Consider the following 16,903-nt stretch of genomic DNA (forward strand, 5'->3'; position numbering starts at 1 on the left):
TCACTTTTTTTTAATGCTTTTGACACTGTGAAGTGTGACTGACGGTCATTAAACTACAGGCTTTTATATTTAGAAATAAATGTAACAGATTTCTGCCTTTACATTTATTTTATTTTCTATACTCCCTATTGTTTCTAAACTAAGAAATGTAAATTATTGGAAACTACAGTTCTTGTTGTCTTGCCCAGTTTCATTGACTACACTATTTATAAACACAAAATGACACACAAGATTCTTTCTTTTCAGTTTATAAGAAAATGATCAACTCAAATGTTGGGGACTCTTTCTATGTGCGAACACACTTTGACCATGAGGTAGAAGGGACACAGGATCGAAGCTTCAGGAGAGGAGAGGTTTTCCGAGTCATCGACACCATGTACAAAGGGAAGCTGGGAGCATGGTACGCTGTGCGAATTGGCCGAGACTTCAAGGAGCAGGATAAAGGCACCATCCCAAGCAAGAACAGGTCTGTGGTCTGACTGGGACTCTGTAACAAAGACAGGGTAAAGGGTGCAGAGCCAGTGTAGTTTCACTTCAATCTGGGTCAGGAATGTCAAGTCATTGCTTTCATGAAATTATGTTATCAGATGCATCAAATTAATAAACCTTGCTCCCTTATGCTCTTCAAGGTGCTGACTCTTCAAGGTCCTAGCCACCACCTTGGTTGAGATCAACAAACTCAGGAGCAGTCTGAAATTTAAACAGGGACCCTTATACTTAGCGAATTAATTTTAAAATTTCCCTTTCCCACATTCATTTTCCTCTGAAGTCTTTACCGTGGCAGGGAAGCATTGGTAAAGGCCATCATCTGCTACTTTCTTTTGATGGCAATTTTCCATGTGTGAACCAAGAGAGTGAGAGCATCACAGATGAGCATGATCCTTTCCCCACCTGAGGCTAAAACATAAGCACATGAGTCTGAGTCAGTGATTATTGGAAGGACCTTGGCCAGTTCAGCTGCACCCACCCTGTCGTTTCCCCACATCCCACCCCTAATTATTTCTAGCCCAAGGACACGGATATTAATAATGTCTACCATTATACTGGCTGAGATAAGCTAATAGCAGAAACCACAGATCCAGCCTGGGATCCTCTAGGTCTGTAGGCCTTAGATATTTGCTGACTTAGTTAGTTGAGTCAGGGAGAGGTGTAAATTTGGACTTTAAAAGCAAATTGCATGGCATTAAACTCAATTAAAAATTTTGTAGAATTTCCAACCTCATAAAGGAGTTTTTAATTCAGTTTTGGGATGTGGGCATCATTGGCAAACTCAACATTTATTGCCCTGAGAGAGTGGTGGTGACCCTTCTTAGTGAAAATGGTTGTTTGATATAATTGAGTTGCTTGCTAAGTCAATTTGAAGGTCAGTTATGAATCAACCCGTTTAGTGTGGAATTGGAGTCACACATGGACCCGAGCTGGTAAGGACGGCAGTTTTGTTCCCCAAGGTGCATAAGTGAACCGGTTGGGTTTTCATTAAATCCTGACAACATGGTCACTTTTTCTGGTTGCAAATTTTTAAAAATCAAGTTCAAATTCCCAAACTACCTTAGCAGAATTTTAATTGACATCTCAATTATTAGGCTCCTGGACTACTACCATACCCATTACAGAGCCATGTCGTAGTGCAATGGAGTTGGGCTGTGGTAATTTAACGTACAGGAAAGCTAACTGTGGGTACAACAATCTAACATCACATTTTGTGTTTTTCATTTCCGTATAGAGCTGAACAAATTGCCAAAGCTGAAATTACTCAGAAAGCCTCATCTAGTTCATCGAGTGGAGCACGGGCGGAGTTCTGGAAAATGCGCGGCCTGCGAGGTGCCAAGAAAAACTTAAGAAAGAGCAGAGATGACCTTTCAGCCTTGACTATTCAGGGCAAATTTCCCCCCTATGAAAGGGTCATTCTAAGAGAAGGTACAAAAAATAGAAAATGTTGTTGGAACAAGATTAAAGTTGTTTGCATAACTTGGCATGTATAAAGAATAAACACATAGTGGATTCTGTCACTTAAATGACCAAGTTCAAGGGAAGCCATAAACCCGGGTATGTCTAAGTCACAACGATTACATCAGCTTCAGTGACCTCATGAAGACTGGTGGAAAAGTGTGTGTGTGTTTGTGTGTGAGAGGGACACACACAGATATTGTGAGAGCAGAAATGGGAGAAATTGAGTAGAATTGCAAAACACAGAGAAATACAGGGAGAGGGAGAGCAATGGACAGGAGGGAGAAGAGAACAGCGTCAAATCCCTGACAGTCTCAGATCTGTGACAAGTTTAACCATCACAGTCCATTCTGCTGCTACATTTGTAGTTTTGTACAGCTCTCAACTTTCAATTTTTTGTAAACGATTGGAATTTGGATTGGTGCTTGGGGCAAAACTATGGAACTTGTAAGTGCTGGTGTGGAACTCATATCTTGCCTGTTGTTTATCTTAATTATAATGTTTAATATCAGTTAGTGAATTTTCTGATTCACCAATTGAGTTTTTCTTAAAGACAGACTTGCATTAATCCAGCACTTTATCAGTCTTGCATCAATGGCAATAATTGCAACTGTCAGTCAGAAGATTGTACATTGAAGCCCCATTCCAGTGATTTGTACTCAAACTCTAAGCTGACACTGTACTGTACAGTAATGATCGAGTCAGAGATGATTTCTTTGAATGGTTTAACAGATCCCACCTGCACTCAGGTAGATGCAAAAGATCCTCTGGCACTATTCAAAGAAGACAAAAGGACTTCTCCAGGTGTCCTGGCCAACTCCACCAACATCACTAACACAGATTTCTCCTACTGCTGTTAGCAGGACCTTGCTGTGCATAAATTGGCTGCCATGTTTTCCTGCATTACATAAGTGCAATTTTAAAAGTATTCAATTGGGTTGCGAAGTACTTTGGGATATCCTGAAGTGTGGAAATAACTGCAAAATGCAAGTTCCTTACTTCTGATTACATTTCTGAAGTGTTCCACTGCACTTTGGACATCATGAATTACATCACTGCAGTTCCTGGTCTTATTCTAGATAAATATCACCTCCATTTTGTACAAACAACCATGAGGTGAATGACCAGTTAATTTGTTTTTTGGTGATGTTGAATGAGGGTGGAAAATTGGCCAGGGCTTGGAGCATTCTCTGCCCTTATTTGAATAGCACTATGAGATCTTAAACATCCACCTGAGCCACTAGGACTTCAGTTTAACCTTTCAACTGAAGGACAGAGAATTTACTACTAAGAAGGCCCTAGTTTGCCCCTGGCTTGGTGGAAGCAAAACTGCCTGAGGTGAACTCCCATTTCTAATGGATATTATGTCTACTAAACAAAATATGTATTAATTTATTAATCTGGAATGGATTGATTTTGCTTTAATAATTTAATGTCTTTATTATAGCCAGTTATAAAAGGCCTGTTGTGATTCTGGGACCAATTTCGGATATTGCCACCCAGAGACTGGCCCGCGACCTGCCTGACCAGTTTGAGCTTGCCCGTGAGTATTCATCTCGCTGTGACTTTCAGTTACCTGGAAATAGAGGTACTTTTGGTCAGTATTGGATTGATTGGTTTTAGGTCTTCAGCTCAGTGCAACAGGTGCATTCTTGCATTTGTGCCTTTCAGTTCATTCAGCCTTTCATTATTCTGAGACACATGAAATTAGAAGCAAGTGTTGGCTGTTTGGAAATAAAATAAGGATCAGGGTTGCAACCAAAAGGCATTCCCTACCCAAAAGAGACCTGCTCTCTCTTAATTCATAGAAAATTCATTCATTTTCATTTAATTCATTCTCTCTTAAAACATAGAAAATGGCAGGTAGGAAAGGATGAGCAGGTCCATTAACCCTGCTTCAAATTCCTGACGCCTGCAGGAGAATGATGAGATGCTTCCTCTCACCTGTAACCATCTAATCACCTGGAAGAGGGAAAAAAACAGAGGCAAAAATCTCCAGGGCCACAAAGGAAAACACAATCTGGAAAATTCTTCTCCAAACCCCTCAGACGATCAAAATAAATCCAGAACATCACACTAGCCATGCTTATGGTAGCTGGTAAATTGTGTATCTTATATAAGATCTCATCTCTACTACAACACAAGTCAGCTTTCTTCTGTATCCATGTATCCTTATTCCAAAGGTCCACTGCTGTCTGGGAAAGGAAGAATCATCCAACATCTACCCTATTCTCACCCTTACATAGTTTGAATACACAATCTCTGCTCCTCCCCAGTCTGTCAAACTGAAATAATCTATTTTGTGGGTACACAATGCAGCCCTTTCATTATTTTATACACTTTTATCAGGTCACCTCTAAGTCGACACTGATCTTTAAGCCTATCAGAGCAATTTAGGTTTTTAAGATGCGAATTATTCACATGCTTCCCTTTGAACCTTTACCAAAGCTTCTTTATCACCCACCATGGGAGGGAAACAAAATTAAACACATTGCTCTAGCTATGGTCTAACCAATGACCTGCACAAAGAGATAATGGTGTGCTTTGACATATATAAAATGGTTCTATGAATACAGCCCCAATACCCTGCCTGCTTTGGTCATGGCTTCTCTGCATTGGTCATGAACCTAGAGTGATCTGTGAACAATAATATCTAGATCCTTTTCTAATACTGCAGATGCTGGAAACCTGAAATAAAAAGGCAAAATGCTGGAAAGACTCAGCAGGCCTGGCATTACCTGTGACGAGAGAAACAGAGTTAACATTTCAGATCGATTATCTTTTTTAATCCTTTTTCCCTTGACTAATTTCAGTATTGTTCCCTCCAAATGGTAAGCATATTTTGTGTTCAACCTGCCTACATGGATCACATTGCACTTGTCTAGATTAAACGCCATATGCCACTATTAGTCCCATTCCTCCAGCCCCGCTAAATCTTTTTGCAGAAAACTATTGTCCTGTACATAACTATACATGCAGATATTCCTTAGTGTGAACATCTACAGTTTGTGAATGAAGAATGTGCTTTAGTTTGCCAAAAAAACATGGCTCCTTCCCAAGAGAATCTAATGTTCCATGAACTTTGTACCATGCCAAAGTTTAATGTATTGATTACACCCAAACCACTTTCAATCATATTTTGCACACAACAAAATCCTACAACAACATTTGAGATAAATGACCTGGTAATCCATTGGCATTCATTGTTGCATTGTGATCAAGATGGATGTACTGAACTCTCACTAATCCTACAATGTGTCCATTCTAGAAACTGTACAGAGGAATTCTGAAGAAGTGGGATCATCATCTGTCATCAAACTTGAAACTGTACGTCTTATTGCTCAAAAGGTGAGGTGAACTCTGCTGACTGTGTAACAGTTAATCATCATTTATTCGAGTTTCTTAATCAGCAACCAAATCAATAGCTCATTAGGTTAATAGACAACCACAGCAATACAGACCAGTAAAACCTCAGGTTTGATTTCTGGCCTTAGCTAGTTAATCCCCATCCAGGTAGCAGGTGGGATATTACAATTGGCCTCAATGCTCCGAGGTTAGAAAAGGAGCAGAATCCACACCGCAGCCAATTCAGTATTCGCAAATGTGGACATCAATGAGCATAGATTGAGAGAAAATACTGCCCCTCATGGAGGACTCCATAACAAGGGGGCCTAACCTTAAAATTAGAACCAGGCGTCTTGTCAGAAAGCAGTTTTTCATGCAAAGGGTAATGGAAATCTGGAACTCTCTGCCCATGAAACTGTCGAGACGGGGGGAAATTGAAATTTAAAAATTGAAATTAATAGATTTTTGTTAGGCAAGGGTATTAAAGGATACAGAACCAAGGTGGATGGATTGAGTGCAAAGATAGATCAGCCATTATCTTATTGAATGGTGGGACAAACTCAGCAGGGATATTCTTGGCTATGATACTCCCTAAAGTCGAATAGCTTTCTCATGCTCATTATTTAAGCTCACACTTACAGTACAGCCATTTTGGCAAGGTACTGATGGGTAACCAAAGCACGTGGAAGTGCAATCCAGCAAGAGTCAGCACCTTGAGGAAAGAAGAGGGGCAGAAAAGTAATTATTATTTAAACAGGCCAATCTAGCAAAGAGCTGAATTCTGTTAAGTGACCCAGTGTGAGAAATGTAATTTCAATTTAATTTTCAGAACAAACATGGACTACTTGATATCACACCTTCAGCCATTGAGCGGTTAAATTACGTCAAGTGGTATCCGATTGTGGTGTTCTTCAATCCAGAGAACAAACAGGAAGTAAAAGCCATGCGGCAGCACCTCTACCCTCAGTCAAGGAAAAGCTCCAAGAGTCTCTACAACCAGGCTGTAAAGCTGAGGAAATACTGGTCTCACCTCTTCACAGGTAAACTCTTCAACTTCAAGTACACAAGATACTTTGGTGCAATCATTTTTCAACTTCCTCCTAACACTGATTGATTTATGATTACATTTTGTTGCCTCAGCTTTTAAATACCTGGAATGTTTTCAATAAAAATAGCTCAAATCTATTTGATACATCAAAAGTTAACTAGCTGGTTACATTTGATTTGGAGCTTAACTTCCATGTTTCACATAATGTGGTGATTGAACTTACCACTGCACGGTTAATAGGAATAATATCTTGACAATTGATTTATTCCAATATTATTATTACTATATTACCATAATTTAGCAAATGCAAATCCCCAAAGCCAAGCAATAGCTTCCTCATTTTGCTGAGTTTAATGCGATTAGTCCGCCATCTAGCCTGTAGAGGGGGTGCTGTGCAGCATTGTTTGTGTCTCTCCACAAGTGCATAAGAGCTTTGTACTGAGGCCCTAGTAGTGGGGGTTGGCTGTACAGGGGCCCTGGCCTGTCCTGAATCTGTTAGCAAGGACCATGTTCTCCATTGTAATTCAAAGTCTGCCATTCGACAGATGGGGTTTGTCACAAGGAGCTTGTTAATGACTTCCATGCTTCCCATTCCCTGATCCATAGGATGTCTGCTGGTAGACATTGCTCAGAAAGGGTACTCCATATGGGGCACTGAGATGGAGGGCAGGCAGGAGGTGGGTTGAACAGATCATCATGGAGTGGTAAATGAGGTGCAGCATGGATGGTTTCAACCAGCTTGTGGGTTTTCGTAAGTCGACGGATGTGTGGAGGAGTGATGTTTGCACAGACAGGAAACCAGGAGAGGGGTGTTGAGCAGAGAGCTCCTGTTATGATGCACATTGTTGCATTCAACTGAGTGTCAGCAAGGTGTGTGTGTGATGACCTTTGCCAGACATATGCACAGTTCTCTGCTGTGGATTATGACAGGGCGAGTGCTGAGGACGGGAGTGTTGTAACAGCAGCAAGTTTGCTTAGTAGGTCGTTTCTGGTTTTCACCCTTTATGCTCTTTTCTTCAAATTTTCCTGGAACATTTCTTCAAAGTCCAACCTAGAGTCACTCCCAAGTATGTTGGATTGGGATCATGCTTTAGTCTCTGGCCATCCAGGTGGATATGCAATTCTTTTTAGGCACTGGCATTGTGGAGGTGGAATACACTGGATATGGTTTTAGAGGGATTTAACGTGAGACACCATGTGCTGCAGTGGTCCGTCAACTTTGTAATGTCTGCATTAAGCATCTGGTCCAGAATGCAGAAGAATGGAGCTGGGGTGGCACAACATATGTCATCAGCGTAGATGAATTTGCTGGATGTGGTTGTTGGCAGGTCATTTGTATACATGTTGAACAGGATTGGGGCCAGCATTGAGCCCTGTTGTAGTCTGATTAGTTGCGGATTGAAGAGTTAAAGCATCTCAGTCCGTTCTTGGTCTCTGACTCGAGAAAGGAAGGAACGAATTCCAACACTGTTGTTGACATATATTTCAGGGAGCTACATTTCTTGGTCTGCAGCCCCTTCCAATCAGGAGTCATGGAAGCCCCAGAGACAATGTTAGAGGGATCAGCTATGAAGAATGAATAGTTAAACTGGGGCTCTGCAGCCTCGAAGACAGCTCTCATGGAGTACTTTATATAGGTGTAAAAAGACACCTAACTGAATGCCAGGCCATGCAGGAAATGAAGACTGGGAGGAGCAGTTTTTGAACTGATGTCGAGAAGGGTGATCAACAACTGGAAGAGGTTGGTGTCCTGATTGGTGTCGAGGCCAGATCACCCATTTAAGAAGCAGCTGGATGCTGTGATGGCAGTTGTTTTTCTGGAGGGAGGAGATAAAATGGAAAGAAGGACCTTCTTTATCCTGTGGTTTTGCACATGGTCCCAGCATTGCTGGCAGCTCTGTATGAGGGCCCAAGTGAATAGTAGCAATGAGGCCAGTACTTCCAGTTGCCAGATTCCAATCTGTTAAATTCTCTCCAGAAGGGAACTGCACTAAAAAACTGAAAATACAAGAACAGTCTTCCTTTATTCCTACAATTACTAGGCAGAAACTAATCATTGCTACTTGGTTTTTCAAGGTTCTCTTTTCAGTCTTGGTTGGGTCCTGCAGTATAGGCATCACACTGTGTTTCTCAATTCAAACATAAAGGATCATTTTGTGAATTTCTGTTGACATCCTCACTTGCAATGAGTGTGGGTGAGACGCTAGGCTGTAGTGTTACAGCCACAACTCTGGCACTTAGAAATCACTGTCCACCAATGGAACCTCACAAAATGGCCTCTCTTGTGCCATTCTACATTTGTGAAAATTCCCAGTTTGTTCCCACGCTTGTTCAAATATAAGTCCAGATAGAACCGTTGTGTGTTGAGTAGCTTTTTGAATAAGTGCAATTTTTAATTTTATGGATTTTATCCACAGGTACAATAAATCTGAATTCTGGTTCTAGTGCATGGTTTGAAGCTTTGAAAGCAACAATCAAAGAGCAGCAGACTCAGCCTGTGTGGTTTCCTGAAGAAAAGGTGTTTATTTTCTCTCTTTGAAACTTCCAATCATTTTACTCCATAGAAAAAAACTCCAAATGTCATCCATGTAGAGAAAGTAGTTTAAGATGGTTGATCTTTAGCTTCCTCGATCAGTCAGTTAGTAACTAGACCACTTGAAGCTGTACTGAGCCAAAACACCAGGGAGGTCTGAGGTTCTGTCCTGAGTTAGTTGATCACTGGGTGTCCTGAACAAGATTCCTCCCTCAAATGGCATTGCAACAATGGAAGTACTTTATGGAGAATCTTTTTCAAATGATTTTGTAGCAAGTTGATCAAAGAAACTTTATTGTATCACTCTTTGGACCTTAGGAGCACTCCTAACTTTTTTTCTGACACAAAGTCTGTAATGTCTTAGAATGGTCACGGAGGGCATGTTGATGGGGCGTTGGGGTAGTAATTAAATGTTGCTTGTCAGAGCAGCAGTATGTTGATGAATAATGGAGATATGAGGATGAAAAATTATTCTGCAGTTTTGGTTTATTGCTGTTGGAATCTATGAATATTTAATTAGACCTTATCCTCAGGAGATTAAATGAATGGGGTAGAGCCTGTGATAGGGTAAATAGTATTTGGACTGTAGAAATAGTTAAATAAGTGGAGTAGGAAGAAAAACACAGAAAGACTTACATTTATATAGCACTTTTCACAACCACTGGATATCTCAAAGCACTTTATAGACAATGAAGTACTTTTTGAATTATGGTCACTGTTGCAATGTGGGAAACACAGCAGCCAATTTGTGCACAGCAAGCTCCCACAAACAGCAATGCATTAATGACCAGATAATTTGTTTTTGTGTGTGTGTGTGTGTGATTTTGATTGAAGGATAAATATTGGCCAGAACACTGAGATAACTCCCTGCTCTGCTTCAAAATAGTGCCACAGGTTATTTTACATCCATGTGATCAGGCAGATGGGGCCTCAGTTTAACACCTCATCTGAAAGACAGCTCCTTCAACAGTGCAGCACTCCCTTGGTACTGCACTGGAGTATCAGCCAAGATTTTTGTACTCAGACGAGTGCACTACCAATTAAGCCATGGCTGACACTCTAAGGAGTAGGATTAAAGTACCAAGCAACCTTTCTTACTCTGTACTTTATGTTTCAGACTGAAGAAACAGGAACTGAAGGCCTGGAACTGTTGAACCGATCAACCAGCATGAGCATGGATTACCTGAGCTGTGATGAGAGCAGAGCAAACAGTGATTATGAGGACACAGACGCAGAAGGTGGAGCTTACACAGATAATGAACTGGATGAAAGGCTAGATGAGCCTGCAATCACTAGGTCTTCTGAACCAATCAGGACTGAAGCATCCCAAATCTCTATAGCAACAGCCCATGCAACACCAACGACCTACTCACAGGTATTTGAAGTGATCAATGATTTAAAAATCACAAAAGGGAATCTTGGGTCAAATGGACCCCTCTCAAAACTCTCCTGTTAAAGCACTAAAGAAAAGTGTTATGCATTCACATAACTTTATTTTTTGTTTTTGACAAAACTACATTTTATTGCCCATCCATGGATGCCTTGAGAAGGTGGTGGGGCCACTTCAGAGACCTTAAAATCAAGAGGCAAAAGGGAAGGATGAAATTAAAACAACCAGGATCACTAGAGAAAAGTCCCAACAGATTGGAAATGTAACACCATTATTCAAGAAAGGAGGGGGACAGAAAGCAGGCAACTGTAGGCCAGTTAGTCTAACATATGTCTTCAGGAAAATACTAGAATCCATTATCAAATAGGTAGTATCAGGATATTTAGAAAATTGTAATACCATCAGACAGAAGTCAACATGATTTTGTGAAAGGGAAATCGTGTTTGACAAATTTATTAGATTCTTTGAGGATGTAACAAGCAGGTGGATAAAGGGGAACCAGTAGGTCTAGTGTATTGGGATTTCCAAAAGGCATTCAAAAGGTGCCAAAAAAGGTTACTACACAAGGTAAGAGCTCATGGTGTTGGGGGTGATATGTCAGCATGGATAGAGGGTTAGCAAACTAACAGGAAACAGCGGGTCAGGATGAATGGGTAATTTTCAGGTTGGCAAACTATAACTAGTGGAATGCCACAGGGATCAGTACTTCGGCCTCAACTATTTAATATCTATATGAATGACTTGGATGCAGGGACAGACTGTAGCCAAATTTGCTGACAATACAAAGATAAGTAAAAGCAAGTTATGAGGAGGACATATGAAGTGTCTGCAAAGGGATATAGATAAGTGAGTGGACAGAATTTGGCAGATGGGGTATAATTTTAGAAAATGTGAGATGTCCACTTTGGCAGGAAGAATAGAATAGCAGAATATTATTAAATGGAAAGTGGCTGCAGAATGCTGCAGTACAGAGGGATCTGGTTGTCCTTATACATGTATCACAAAAAGTTAGCGTGCAGGCATAGCATATAATTAGGAAGGCAAATGGAATGTTGGCCTTTATTGCTAGGGGGATGGAGTATAAAAGTAGGGAAATCTTGCCACAGCTGTACGAGGCATTGGTGAGGCCACACTTGGAGTACTGTGTACAGTTTTGGTCTCCCTACTTAGGTAGGGATATACTTGTATTGAAAGCAGTTCAGAGAAGGCTTACTGGGCTGATTCTTGGGATCAAGGAGATGTCTTATGAAGAAATGTTTGAGCAGGTTGGGCCTATAGCCATTGGAACTTAGAAGAATGAGAGGTGATCTTATTAAAACATAAAAGATTCTGAGGGGGCTTGACAGGGTAATTGCTGAGAGGATGTTTCCCTTTTTGGAGTAATCTGGAACTAGGGGGCACAGTTTAAAAATAAGGGGTCTCCTATTTATTCTAGGCAGAGATGAGGACGAATTTCTTCTCTTGGAGGGTTGTTAGTCTTTGGAATTCTCTTCCACAGGGAGCAGTGGAGGCAGGGTCATTGAATGCACTCAATGTTGAGTTAGGCAGATTCTTAATCGACACGGGAGTCAAGGGTTATGTTGGCATGCAGGAAAGTTGAGTTAGGACAACAGTCAGATCAGCTATGATCTTATTGAACGGTGAAGAGGCCTGATGGGCCAAATGACCTTCTCTTGGTCCTATATATTACACTCTTAATACAATAATTGGAGAGGCTTAATGTAGTAGCTCAATGTGATCATTATTTTTGTCTGAGATGTTCAATATGAATAGCTTCAACTTCATTTTTTTGTCCAACAAACTGCAAATATTAGCACAAGGATCATAATAATCCTCCCTGGATCTATTAATATAAATCTGGACAGTCTCCATCTAGGACCAGTGAAAACAACTTCCCAAACTGTGGCACCAGGATTCTGCCTTACAGTCAGGGTAGCATTAGCAATTTGTAGTAATTAAAAAAATGAGACCTGAGCAGCAAAGGGATTGGGAACTAAAATTGAGTACCCTAGCAGGTGCAAAATTAGGGCAATGCATTGCTCTGCATTCCACCAGCCATCGTTCTTGACCTAACGGTCCTAAATTTTTCTTTTAAAAAAAGTAATAGAAGACCCTCACCAGGAGCCTAGTTTTAATAATGAATGTAGGAATTTGGCATAGGGATTTCGCTTCACTACAACTCAAACAACTTAGAAACATTCAATGTAAACCTATCTGAAGTTGCTGGATTTAGTGCAGTTGTTCCATTTCAGTTGTCTATTTGTTTGTTCCACAGGCCCAGCCTCAGGGTCAGCAAAGGGGTCCTCAATTCACAAGGTGAGTCTTTACAGGGACTCTCTCCCAAGCCACTTTATTACAGGAACTTTCTATGCACAGATTCCAACAGTCTGCATGGTTTTGCTCCACAAAACCAAAATCCTCTGTTAAGCCAGTGTGAAAACATAATTCTCTAAACGAAATGGGAGGAATTCAAATAAAAAGAAAAAAGAGAGGAATATTTGGGATTTTCTGTAGATGACAGCTAATGAAATCCTTGGAATGTGAAACTTTGACTTGGATGATTTCTTGTTGATTATGAGCGCTCATTCTGACATGTCCATGATTTGTCGGCGGGTTGTTAGTTTTGGAGAAAGTCAACACAGTCTTAGGAGTTGAACATTACAGCTGAGCTCCAGACTCCACCCTGCCCATGGGCAAAGCTGCTGAAGATTGCCTAGTCCACAAGTTGACAACATTTACAAGGCATTTAAAGAAGCTGACAATGGCGCATAGACAGGCCCATATTCCACCACCCCCAACAACCTGGTTGTCACCCATTGGTCGGAGTTGGAGTTTGCTGCGTGTAACTCCCAAGTTCAACAATGAAGCACTGGTAAGGAACTGGAGGGTAACTCCCTTCTGACCCCCAATATGCCCACAGCAATGCTTATTGCCTTTGATGAGAAGGAAATTGGAGACAGTTATTGGGGGTGGGAGCTGGAAGAACTATGCTGTGCAGTGACTACAGGTATCAGCTTGGGTTAGTTAACTGGGATCACCTTTGTATCCGAATCAGAAGATGTTGCATCTCAACCCCCTGCATGTTTACATATTCCAGACTAACATCAGGACAAAACTGCATCAGCAGAGATGCCATCTCCTTCAGGTGAGATGTTAGAAAGAAATGTTGTGAAGAAGACATAAGGAATTTGCAGACGGATGTAGAAAAAATCTGGCAGATGGAGTGTAATGTGGGAAAATGTGGAGTTGTTCACTTTGGCAGGAAGAATAAAAAAGCAGAGTTTTACTTAAATGGAGAATGACTGCAGAATTCCAAGGTGCAAAGGGATCTAGGTGTTCTCGTACATGAGTCACAAAAAGTTAGTATGCAGGTACAGCAAAGTAATTAAGAAGGCTAATGGAATGCTATCCTTTATTACAAGAGAAATTGAACATACAAGTAAGGATGTTATGCTTCAGTTATCCAGGGCATTGGTGAGTCTGCATCTCGAATAGTGTGTGCAGTTTTGGTCTCCTTATTTAAGGATGTAAATGTGTTAGAGGCAGTTCAGAGGAGGTTTACCAGATTGATACCTGGAATGAGTGGGCTGTCTTATGAGGATAGGTTGGACAGGCTGGGTTTCTTTCCACTGGAGTTTAGAAGAGTGAGGGGTGACTTGATTGAAGTATATAAGATCCTGAATGGTCTTGACAAGGTGGATATGAGTGAGTTCGGAATTAGGGGGCACTGTTTTAAAGTTGGAGGTCGCCCTTATAGGACAGAAATTAGGAGAATTTTTCTCTGAGGGTTGTGCAACTTTGGAGCACTCTGCCTCAGAAGGCAGTGGAAAAGGGGTCACAGAATATTTTTAAGGCCGACGTAGATAGATTCTTGTTAGGCAAGGGAATCAAAGATATCGGGGGTAGATGGGAATGTAGAACTCGAAACACAAACAGATCAGTTATGATCTTATTGAATGGCGAAGCAGACTCGAGGGGCCGAATGGCCTACTTCTGCTCCGATTTCATATGAGCTCCTGCATGTAGATTCCATGGCACCATTTGAAAAGGGGCAAGGAGGTTATTTGCTCTCAGCCAACCACCAAAGGTTCATTCACCAATTTGGCTACTGTTATGAATCCAGTTCTGCCATAGACACTTTCTTGGGTTCAATAGCTTCAGCCAATCTTTTAAGGAATCTGAGTACCTTCCTTTAATGGGAGTTGTCTCACCTATTTGTATGATTGGATGATAGGAATATACTGGTAGGATCCCCTTGTGATCCAGGCCAGATTAACCATCCAATATCTCTGAAAGTAGACTGAGCTAAGACTGGATGAGATGAAGCTTGATGAAACATGCAGGAGCAACAGATATGATCAGGGTTGTTCATTTCAATTAACTCACATAATAATACAAAACATGGAACGGGCAAGAATACACCAAACTCATTGGGTCATCTTACTTAATTTACACTGAATAATCCTTCAGTGTCCTGTCCTACAGCCCAGAACAGAATCACTCTTTCTGCTGTACCCTTCTTTACCCACCAATGCAGCTTCCTGTCCTTAAAGGGCCTGGCTGTCTCCCTGGTTTTCTATGTTCTGTTCTTAAAATTCTCTTACTCTGTGTCAAGGAACATGTACCCTTCACACATCGACAGAGCTTTTCAACATAATAGGTGTTGAATAGCCAATTTAATTAATTGCTTATTGTTTAGTCTCTGGGAGCAGCAGCTTCCATTTAGCATATTAACCATCTTTTATCTAGGTGTTTATTTTTTTTAAACTTGTAAAAATACACATTGCTTTTAAAAACCCAGCATGAAAAGAAATTTGTTTTCCAATTCCTTTCTGTGCCAAAAACTGGCCAAAAGCTCCATAAGTGTGACTGTTGGCGAAAAGAAAAACAGGACAGTTTGTTTCTAATTTTTGTTTGTTGGACTTTGCTCTGTGCAAACTGGCTGCTTTGAGTTTACCTACACAACAGTCACCACACTTCAAAACAATTCACTGGATTTGATAATATGGTATGTGCACCTTATGAATTTAGATAAGCGATGATATCTCTTTATTGATCCCTTTTAAAGGCTAAATGAACAGGATCTCAATGCAATCAAGTCCAGGCGAGATTTAATCTACAGTTCAGATGAAGATGATGATGATGATGATGAGTGGAATGGGCCAGCCACCGAGCTGTAAGTGAAGCCCCATCAAAAAGCCACTCCTGCAATGGAACAGTGTTTAAACAAAGGACAGTTTTGCTGCTCTCAAACAGTAACCAAATTGTTTTTAACTCCTTCATAAATGATTTTTAAACACTAACATAGCATTGTTACACCTTAGTCATAAACTATTTCCACCTCTCAATAATTAGGGAAGAGGTAAGTGCTTTGGCATGTATGATAGCTCACCTCCCAAAACACTTGATGGATTAATATATCATATATCATTCAGAATGGTACATGCCTGGACGGTTCCACATTCAATATCTGGTCAGTGTGGAGTTAACTGATCGTTGAGATGGTTTTTGGGCTACAATTGGTTTATAGTCTCCCAAGTCCAGGGGAAAGCAGCCAGGGTTACTGTGTTGATGGTTATTCAGTAGCTCCTATTGGAAGATTCCTGTTTGTGTGAATGCCACTTGCACTCTGTTGATTTCCCAAACCAACTGTTGAACCTGGGATTCTCCGATCCTTGTGCTTATTATAGAGCCATCTTTGTAAGTCTTTTCATATACGTTTTTTATTAAAACCAAATGAACTCTAGAATCAGAAGTACTGCTGCCCAGGTTTTTCTTTCAGAGGGTTTATGGTTGTTTTCACCAAGGAGGACATTTCTGCTGGATTAATTGACTTGTTTCTGTGAAATGATTGAAGTAATAGACCAACTTGTTTGCCAGATGCTGCATATTAAAGATTTTCTTTTAGGAATAATTTATTTAAAAATTCCCCACCATTCCAATAATTCAGAAGAAGATGATGATGAATGGAATGGGCCATCTGCCTAGTTGGTGGCAATGAGTCCCAGATGTTCCCAGGTTCAATCATGGTGCAATGGATTTTTTTATTCCTTTATGGATGTGAGGTTCATTGGCAAGGCCAGCAATTGTTGCCCATACTGAACTGTCCTCGAGAAGGTGGTAGTGAGCTGGCTTCTTGAACTGCAGTCCATGTGGTGTAGGTACACCCACAATGCTGTTAGATAAAAGAGTTCCAGGATTTCGACCCACCAGTACTGAAAGAACTGTGATGTTTTTCCAAGTCAGGATGGTGTGAGACTTGAAGGGTAGCTCGTTGCAACACTACAACTGGTCCTCAGCATCTCTAAGCTAGGTAGACTCCCACTTCAGCAACCTCCGCTAGAAAGAGCATGTCAGGTCACTGCAGTGAAATAAAAACAAAAAATGCTGGAAACTCTTAGCAGGTCAGGCAGCATCTGTGGAAAAAATAAAGTTAATGTTTCAGGGCGATGGAACAGATTTTAAGCAAGCACAGAGGCAGGGAGCAAAAAGGAAGGTCTCTGATAGGGTGGAAGGCAAGAAAGATTTAATGACAAAGGGTTGATGATGCAAGCCAAGAACAGATGGTGACGGGTGAAGAAACAACAATGGATCTTAGATGTAAAAGGCTATAGCAGAATCATTACCAACAGCCGTGTCT

At 40.9% G+C, this 16,903-nt stretch overlaps 1 protein-coding gene across 3 annotated transcripts in view; it reads left to right on the forward strand.

Annotated features, from left to right (window-relative positions):
• The window catches only part of LOC121287344 (tight junction protein ZO-3-like), an 85,088-nt gene extending 69,079 nt beyond the window's left edge, over positions 1 to 16,009 (forward strand). For all 3 annotated transcript variants that reach the window (XM_041205130.1, XM_041205129.1, XM_041205128.1), the window contains exons 13-21: positions 247 to 466; positions 1,724 to 1,917; positions 3,395 to 3,490; positions 5,216 to 5,295; positions 6,122 to 6,332; positions 8,758 to 8,858; positions 9,991 to 10,248; positions 12,539 to 12,579; positions 15,332 to 16,009. In XM_041205130.1, the coding sequence (XP_041061064.1) occupies positions 247 to 466; positions 1,724 to 1,917; positions 3,395 to 3,490; positions 5,216 to 5,295; positions 6,122 to 6,332; positions 8,758 to 8,858; positions 9,991 to 10,248; positions 12,539 to 12,579; positions 15,332 to 15,443 (1,313 nt within the window). In that variant the 3' untranslated portion in view covers positions 15,444 to 16,009. The remainder of the gene's footprint in view (positions 1 to 246; positions 467 to 1,723; positions 1,918 to 3,394; positions 3,491 to 5,215; positions 5,296 to 6,121; positions 6,333 to 8,757; positions 8,859 to 9,990; positions 10,249 to 12,538; positions 12,580 to 15,331) is intronic.
• Positions 16,010 to 16,903: the final 894 nt, after the last annotated feature.

The sequence above is a fragment of the Carcharodon carcharias genome, chromosome 14 (genome assembly GCF_017639515.1).
Source record: "Carcharodon carcharias isolate sCarCar2 chromosome 14, sCarCar2.pri, whole genome shotgun sequence".
NCBI lineage: Eukaryota > Metazoa > Chordata > Chondrichthyes > Lamniformes > Lamnidae > Carcharodon > Carcharodon carcharias.